This window comes from Salvelinus namaycush, unplaced genomic scaffold (genome assembly GCF_016432855.1).
Source record: "Salvelinus namaycush isolate Seneca unplaced genomic scaffold, SaNama_1.0 Scaffold174, whole genome shotgun sequence".
Classification (NCBI taxonomy): domain Eukaryota; kingdom Metazoa; phylum Chordata; class Actinopteri; order Salmoniformes; family Salmonidae; genus Salvelinus; species Salvelinus namaycush.
In genome coordinates, this window is record NW_024058497.1 from 100,861 (window position 1) to 109,928 (window position 9,068).

The 9,068-nt window shown below is 44.4% G+C and overlaps 1 protein-coding gene across 1 annotated transcript; it reads right to left on the reverse strand.

Moving 5' to 3' along the window:
• Positions 1–802: 802 nt before the first annotated feature.
• LOC120037515 (nuclear factor 7, brain-like) lies at positions 803–8,783 on the reverse strand. Its single transcript, XM_038983547.1, has 6 exons — positions 8,346–8,783; positions 5,403–5,498; positions 4,692–4,925; positions 4,529–4,593; positions 1,596–1,711; positions 803–1,368 (listed from the first exon to the last, which is right to left on the reverse strand). The coding sequence occupies exons 1-6, from the start codon at positions 8,781–8,783 to the stop codon at positions 803–805; spliced, it is 1,515 nt and encodes a 504-aa protein (XP_038839475.1).
• Positions 8,784–9,068: the final 285 nt, after the last annotated feature.

Below are 9,068 nucleotides of genomic sequence, written 5' to 3' on the forward strand. Positions count from 1 at the left end.
CTAAATATTACGTTCTTACATCCCCCCTTCCGCCCCCTCCTCAGATTGTGAGATTGGGCACTACTGGCAGGCCTGGAAGCGCAAAATTGGCATGGTAATTAATAATAATTTGGGGTCGCTTATATTTATCTTGTTACACACAAGTGTTTATTGAAAATGTGTTTTTTTGCAAATCCCAACACCCCCTGAGACACCCGCAGGGAGTGGGGTCACGGCCAGTGTCGCCATTGTACAGCACCCCTGGAGCAATTAGAGTTAAGTAAAGTTACCTTGCTCAAGGGCACAGCAACAGATTTATATATTTATTTTTATGGGGAAACAAAACTTGGGGGACACAAATTCTATCTGGAGGGTTTTTGTCCACAAAGCATAACCCTGCCTTCACCAACAAATACATGGTAAGATTACTTAAAAAGGACACCACAAAGCAGTTATTAACAGAATATGCCCCTAACGTCAACAATAAAAATGTAAAAAAGATTTTAGAAAAGGATGAACTCAAAATTGATCATTTGATAATTCTAGCTAGTAAATAGTTCCTGAAATACTCAACATAATCAAGAAAGGTAGTGGACAAAATTTGGCATGTGACTTCTATCCAAATTACAACTTTTTAAATTTATTTTTTGGTTTAGAACATGCCACATAACTATACTATATAACTACCAACTGAAGACATCATGAAAATAAGTACTATTTTATACATCCTTTTCTGGTTACTAAAAAGACGTGAACAAAACCTGACCATGACGTCAGAAAGATATATTATAATGACGTCATTGCAACCAGTTTGCCCGCTGGGTCAGTACCAACAGACAGTCAATGGGTTAGTGTTGCGGCCCTCCATGTACGGCCCGGTGCAGAGGCATAAGGAACACGGGGAGATGAAGCTGCACCATGAGGAGTGGAGGAGAACCATGCTGTCTGCATCATAGAAGGACACCATCTCCCTGTCACAGTCTAGGTACAGCCCGACCCTACGAGGCCCGGCCTGGGCCTCAGCCTGAGTACCTGGGTCACCACCAGCAGCCATCAGGGGCGTCTCCACACCATCATGGCTGAACACCAGGCCCTTCTCAGGCTTCAGGTGCAACATTATCTCCCTCTCTGGAGACAGGACAGACTCTTTGCCGGAATCTTCCTTCACCTTCAGCCCCACCCCCCAGTCCAGCTTCCCCCCCACCTCCACTTCCCAGTAGTGCTGCCCTGTTTGGACGGTTTCTGTGGAGACGACGGTGGTGGTGGCGGCGTAGTCACGGTAGTACTTGAAGCCGAAGCCGCCCTGGTCTGCGTGCCTGACACTGGCCCCACCCTCTGATACCTTTAAATAGGAATTATCACTGCTGCTAAGGGTGAGGCGCACAGGAACTGAGGGGAAGAGTTCAACAGACAGAGAGAGAGAGATGGAGTTAGAGACACACACTTCCCCCTGTTCTCTTCCTCACCTGGTTTCCCCAGTCAGTCCTCACTCTCACCTGGTTTCCTCAGTCAGTCCTCATTCTCACCTGGTTTCCTCAGTCAGTCCTCATTCTCACCTGGTTTCCCCAGTCAGTCTTCATTCTCACCTGGTTTCCTCAGTCAGTACTCATTCTCACCTGGTTTGACGACCTTTAGCATCTCCTTCCACATGCAGAAGGGCAGGTGAGTCTCGTAGAGGCCGAGATTGAGAGAGTCAGGGGTCACAGACAGACCTCTAACCCTTGACCTGTAACTGAGACAGACAGGGTTGAAACCACCACAAAAAGTTCACCATTTTGGAGTTAGACTGTCTGGAACAAACATTTCCTATCAAAGCAATACTTCATCGTAGGGACACTGGTGGCCATATTGGTCTAAAAGACACAACACATCTCTCAGAAGGCAATACAGGACCTATACATACAGTACCAGTCAAAGGTATGGACACACCTACTCATTCCAGTGTTATTCTTTATTTTTACTATTTTCTACATTATAGAATAATAGTGTAGACATGAACACGAGGAAATAACACATATGGAATCATGTAGTCACCAAAAAAGTGTTAAACAAATCAAAATATATTTTATATTTGAGATTCTTCAAAGTAGCCACCCTTTGCCTTGATGACAGCTTTGCACACTCTTGGCATTCTCTCAACCAGCTTCATGAGGTAGTCACCTGGAATGCATTTCAATTAGCAGGTGTGCCTTGTTAAAAGTTAATCTGTGGAATTTCTTTTGTGTTTTAATGTGTTTGTGCCAATCAGTTGTGTTGTGACAAGGAAGGGGTGGTATACATAACATAGCCGTATTTGGTAAAAGACCAAGTCCATATTATGGCAAAAACAGCTCAAAAAAGCAAAGAGAAATGACAGTCCATTATTACTTAAAGACATGAAGGTCAGTCAATGAGGAAACTTTCAGGAACTTGCAAAGTTTCTTCAAGTGCAGTCGCAAAAACCATCAAGTGCTATGATGAAACTAGTTGTCATGAGGACCGCCACAGGAAAGGAAGACCCAGAGTTATCTCTGCTGCAGAGGATAAGTTCATTAGAGTTAACTGCACCTAAAACTGCAGCCCAAATAAATGCTTCACAGAGTTCAAGTAACAGAAACAACTCAACATCAACTGTTCAGAGGAGACTGCGTGAATCAGGACTTCATGATCGATTTGCTGCAAAGAAACCACTAGTAAAGGACACCAATAAGAAGAAGAGACTTGCTTGGGCCAAGAAACATGAGCAATGGACATGAGACCGGTGGAAATCTGTCCTTTGGTCTGATGAGACCAAATTTGAGATTTTTGGTTCCAACCCCTGTGTCTTTGTTGTGAAATTCAGAGTCGGTGAACAGATGATCTCCGCATGTGTGGTTCCCACCGTGAAGCATGGAGGTGTGATGGTGTGGGGGTGCTTTGCTGGTGACACTGTCAGTGATTTATTTAGAATTCAAGGCAAACCTAACCAGCATGGCTACCACAGCATTCTGCAGCAATACGCCATCCCATCTGGTTTGCACTTAGTGGGACTATCATTTGTTTTTCAACAGGACAATGACCCAGAATATACCTCCAGGCTGTGTAAGGGCAATTGACCGGGAAGGTGAGTGATGGTGCTGCATCAGATGACCTGGCCTACACAATCACTCGACCACAACCCAATTGAGATGGTTTGGGATGAGTTGGACTACAGGGGGAAGGAAAAGCAGCCAACAAGGGCTCAGCATATGTGGGATCTCCTTGGAAAAGCATTCCTCATGAAGCTGGTTGAGAGAAAGCCAAGAGTGTGAAAAGCTGTCATCAAGGCAAAGGGTGGCTACTTTGAAGAATCTAAAATATATTTTGATTTGTTTAAAAACTTCTTAGGGATAGGAGTCCCGCTAGCGGGACAACTTCCGATGGAGCTGGAGGGACCGCAATTCAAATAAATAATCATAAATATTATGGATTTTAAACATTTATGTACATATAAGTGTCTTATATCTACTGAAAGCTTGAATTCTTGTTAATCTAACTGCACTGTCCGATTTACAGTAGCTATTACAGCGAAAACATGCCATGCGATTGTTTGAGGACGGCTCCCCACATCAAAATATTTTTCCACCGGCACAGGTTTCATACGTTCACAAATAACGATTAAATATTCACTTACTTTTTGAAAATCTTCCTCTGATTTGTCATCCAATGGGTCCCAGCTATATCATGTAGTGTCGTTTTGTTAGATAAAGTCCTATATCCCAAAAAGTCAGTTTAGTTGGCGCCATCGATTTGAGTAATCCACTTGTTCAACTTGCAGAGAAAGGAATCCGAAAATCTACCCCTAAACTTTGTTTCAACAAGTCAAAATACATTTGTATTTACTCCTCAGATACCCTAAAATGTCATCAAACTATAATATTTATTTCAGAAAGAAGTATGTTCAATAGGAAACCGATTTTAGCAGGTGTGTAATGTCTTCATGGCGCGCGCAAACACGAATTTCCAAGACTGTGTCCCTCTACTAAAACTGATATTTCTTATTCGTTTTTGAAGGTACAAGCCTGAAACCTTGAACATAGACTGCTGACACCCTGTGGAAGCCATAGGATTTGCATTCAGGGAACTAATTTTCAATATGACCTTTCTCCTGCAATTCTAAGAGAATGGTCTCTCTCAAAAACAAATTCTGGTTGTTTTTTCTTTGGAATTTCTCCTACCATATCTATTGTGTTATATTCTCCTACATTATTTTAACGTTTCCATAAACTTCAATGTGTTTTCTTTCCAATGGTACTAATTCTATGCCTATCCTGGCTTAAGGGCCTGAGCTACAGGCAGTTTACTTTGGGCACGTCATTCAGACAGGAAGTGGAGAAAAAAGGGGCCTAGCCCTAATTAACACTTTTTGGGTTACTACATGATTCCATATGTTATTACATAGTTTTCATGTCTACACTATTATTCTATACTGTAGAAAATAGTAAAAATAAAGAAAAACCCTTGAATGAGTAGGTGTGTCCAAACTTTTGACTGGTACAGTATATTTGCTCATGTCATTGTATTCACGTGTGTATATTTAATGTTTTTGCACTTAGGTTTGGCTGTGTCCTTTATCTTCATCCCCTCAATAACAGGAAGGCCTCTTTCACTCCACCACTGTGAACACACATACACACACACACGCATCAAATCACTAATTATGAAAGGCAGACCACAAGACAACCAGTAACTAGACTCTGTGAGACTCCTCTCACCTCTAGAAAGTGGTCAGACTTAGGTATCTCCAGAGCAGACTGCAGAGTCACTTCCATCTCCCTCCCAATCATCAGCCTGTTCTCTATCACACAATCATTCTTCAGCATGGCCGCCACAGTTTTCTTCTCTTCCCTCTCCTGCTCCTCCTTCAACTCCTCCTCCCTCCTCCTCAGGAACTGGTGCAGCTCCTCGAAACAGGAGGAGATGTGAGCCGACAGGCTTTTAGACTTCTCCTGTGATGGGATGGAAATGTTTGACTGTATGACACACCACTTTCTTCAAGCTTTACTAAAGTCACATTCACAGATTAGTAAATTATTCAATACAATAACACATACAATACAACTTTATTGTCCATTAGTTACAGCCAACAGAAATGTGTCTTCTGCGCCGTTCTCAACCCCCCCCCCCCCCAAGACAGCACGCATCACACATACAGTTGAGACGAGCACAGGGTCAAGCTGCAGTGCAACGCCACTGGATGGAGAGTATGTTGTGGCGTTAAGGGCCTTACCCAAAGGCACAACGGTAAGGGAATGTCTTGAGGATGTGAACCCAGCAGCCCTCCAGTTGCCAGATCAATTCAGTTCGTTTTGGGCAAGATTAAATCTATCAGCGTGGTTGGGTTGATAATTTACATGTTCTATGCAGTGTTGCATGTTTTCTGTACTATGTGTAGGTGTGAGTGAGAGAGAAAGAGATGCCCTCACCTTGGTCTTGATGATCTCAGAGGCCTGCTGTTGGTTCAGTCCTTCCATTTCACGGTTCTCTTTCACCAGGAACCCCAGAGCTCCCCTCAGAACGTTCTAACAACACAGAGACCAGGATTCAATCAAATGCCCCCCTACCAAGCAAGCAATTTTTAAAAATAAAACATGTCATGTAATCTACTCATTTTGCAATGGGGCGGAGATACATTTTTGCCGTTTTAAAGCTAATTTCCTGCAATTCTACATATTTTACAGTGACTTATGCCATATTAATGATATCTGAGTGAGAGTGACTAACAATATCAATGGAGGCACCCTGGAGGTCAGGACCTCTGGGCACGTACCTTGCATGCCTGGTCGGTATTCTGCCGACTAACTGACCCTCATTAACCGGTCAACAAACGGTAAGAAAATGTCCAACCAGTAAAATGACGTGACCAACAGAAAATACTATCAGAGATATGTATATAATGACGAGATGCTTATGTTTCCGCCCTAACAATGGGAGTCGTCCCAAGGCGGGAAGGCAGGCGACAAGATTAGTCCCAAAATAACCCCATAGAAACACATTGGATTTATTTTGGACAGATTTTGGCGAGAGTGAACCTCTCGCTTCGCCTCTTCCTCTCTGATACTGTGCATGTGTAACAGTTTAGCTTCTGTCCCTCTCCTAGCCCCTACCTGGGCTTGAACCAGTGACCCTCCGCACACATCAACAACAGCCACCCTCGAAGCATCGTTACCCATCGCGCCACAAAAGCCGCGGCCCTTGCAGAGCAAGGGGAACAACTCCTTCAAGGTCTCAGAGCAAGTGACGTCGCCGATTGAAACGCTATTAGCGCATACCCCGCGAACTAGCTAGCCATTTCATATCGGTTACACATGCATACAAGGGTCGGACATTTTTCATTAAGAGCTTAATGGAAACATGCAACAATAGCGAGCCTATCATCTTACAGTAAAAAGGCTATAGCCCGGCCTCCCGAGTGGCGCAGTGGTCTAACATGCTGACCAGACCGGACACGTCGCCTGCGTGAGCGTTGCAAAATAAATGTACACATACTGTACATGTTATTCAATCATTGCACCCACACTGCTCGCACGCATCAGCGAGTGTCTGCGTGGCCAGGAGCACGCTGCAAGTCCTGCCTCTCCCATCTTCTCATTGGTTTTTAGGAGAATATACCCACATGGGTGATTGAAAGATGAACTGAGGTCCACACTCCAGTCGGTTGTTGTAATGTACCTTACAGTTGGTTGCCAACCGCCATATCAAGACCAAATAAGAAGAAGAAGTCTGAAGGACTTCTGACTAGAAAATAATTTGGTTTACCGTTTTATCTGTGGATTAATTGTCGGAGTAGAGGACCTTGTGCATTTCAGGTAAAATGTTTGATATTTCAACCTGCCTGTCCTGATAGCGTCTGGTGTGGGGGGACAAAATCCAAATGTGAGATGGCGCACGCAGACGCACACGCAGACGCACACGTGCGTGCGGTCTGGTCAGAATGTTAAGGGAGGGTTTGGCCAGCAGGGATGTCCTTGTCCCACCATGCACTAGCGACTCCTGTGGCGGGGCGGGCGCAATGCACACTAACACGGTTGCCAGTGTTTCCTCTGACACATTGGTGCGGCTGGCTTCTGGGTTAAGCAGGCATTGTGTCAAGAAGCGGCTTGGCTGGTTTGTGTTTTGGAGGACGCACTGCTCTCGATCTTCGCCTCCCCTGAGTCTGTACGGGAGTTGCAGCAATGGGACAAGACTGTAACTACCAATTGGGGAGAAGAAGGGATAAAAAAAAAGGTTTAAAACAATTTTACTGGCTCAAGCTCACATTGCAAAGTGGTGGGTGATACGCTGATAGTCAACGGTAGGCCTAGGCATCCAAATGGTGAATGGGAGGCGCGCTTTACAAGTTGAGATTGAGAAATAGAAATAGCTACTTTTTAATTGTCGCCACATGTTTTTAACACACGATTACATATAGAATTGTTATTTTTTAGGCTTACAAAAGCAGGTTTCACTCCAGTAGCCTACAGGCTTTTTGAGGAGCTACTCTCATGCTGTCTGACAGGTGGTAGGCTATTCCGCTCCTCAAACTAGGCTCTCTATATGTGTGATAAATAAGATGCATGACGACTAACGAAAATACAAATGAGACAATTTAATTCCACAAAATTATGCAAATGAACCTATAGACCGATAAGCTTGACTGGTCAAATGTATTTTCGGCGGCTTTAACGGTTAACCGTTAACATCCCTAGTTGGGGGTACCCCTAGCGGCCGCGGGCCCTAAGTGGCTGCTTATGTCGCTTATGCCTTTCTATTTATCACACATACAGAGAGCCTGGTTTGAGGAGCAGAATAGTCTACAATGCACCACCTTTGACATCTAAAGATAATTTTCCGCTTGAGGCGACATCGGCAGCGTTTATTGTGAATGTGATCTCTGTGAACATCTGGGAAATTGACTTTAAAAGGTGCATTGTCGGTATACAATGCCCTTGTCTACAACGCACATCTGATTGAATGCTGGCCAGAGAGCCAACAGAGCTCTCGAACAGATACATACCACAACACTCCTTGTGACTGAGAGAATGCATGGCATGTAGCCTACTTTGGCATGGGTTTAACAGCGTTTACAGATTTAAAGATTATATTTATGACAGAGAGAGAGAAACAGGGCAAGATTGAAAGAGAGAGATTAAGAAAGCGATTAAGAGAGAAATTAAGAGAGAGAAAGAGATTTTGCAAGTTTTATCAAGTTACTTACTGTTGTATAGAACATTAAAACAGATTGAGGAAATTAAACATATATAGACTTGGAAACCTACAGGCAAGCAAAGTTATATAATATACATCTCTTACCATTTAAGACGTTCACACGGCAGTATAAGTACAATTATGAGGTTTAAAAAGAACTGTGCTGCCACAGACCTACACACCTTACTGATCTTTGCTGCCTCTTTCACAGGTGTGAACGTGTGTCCCCGGTGCTTTTCTCCATCTCTACAGATCACACACACCAACCTCTGGTCTGTCTCACAGAACAACTTGAACTTCTCGTCATGCTCTGGACACACCAGCTCTGAGGCTACAGTGCGTCCCTGCGGTGCCTCTGGTCCCCTCGCTGCGAGGCCGCTCTCCTCCTCCTCTCGAGCCGCATCTGCCATATTGGTCAAGACACGGTGAGCCCGGAGATCCTTCTGGCTGAAAGGGCCGCGGCACTCTGGGCAGCGGCTCTGGCTCTTCACTGAGCTCTGCAACAGGTGAGCGCTGATGCAGGGGCGGCAGAAGGTGTGGTCGCACGGTAGACTCACCGGGTCGGTGAAAACGCACAAACACACTGGGCACTGGAGCTGCTCGGACAGGACTGATGCCATATCTGTATTAAAGTTATGGTACACCTTTACTATTATTTAAATGTTTTTCTGTCTTTGAAAACCTCACTGTCTTGATCCTCGGTGCTCAACAGGTGAAGAAAGACTTAAGTTTCACTGTCAATTCCCTTTGTTCAGAGTTCATACGTCCACAACACATTCTCTCGCACCTGTAAAACTAGCTGGACTGGAAATGTTCATGTTGGGGCCACCTGTTCAGGCCTAACTCGTCTTATATAAGAGGAACCACAGAGAAACCTGTTGCCACTGCCAGGTTATTGGTTCATT

Excerpts from the sequence above, each read along its gene's own strand:
- LOC120037515 (XM_038983547.1), bottom strand. The coding sequence starts at position 8,783 with ATGGCATCAGTCCTGTCCGAGCAGCTCCAGTGCCCAGTGTGTTTGTGC. Across the intron at positions 5,499-8,345 it reads AGGCAGCAAAGATCAGTAAG|AACGTTCTGAGGGGAGCTCT; the intron begins GTGTGTAGGTCT and ends CTGTGTTGTTAG. Across the intron at positions 4,594-4,691 it reads AGTCTGACCACTTTCTAGAG|TGGTGGAGTGAAAGAGGCCT; the intron begins GTGAGAGGAGTC and ends GTGTGTTCACAG.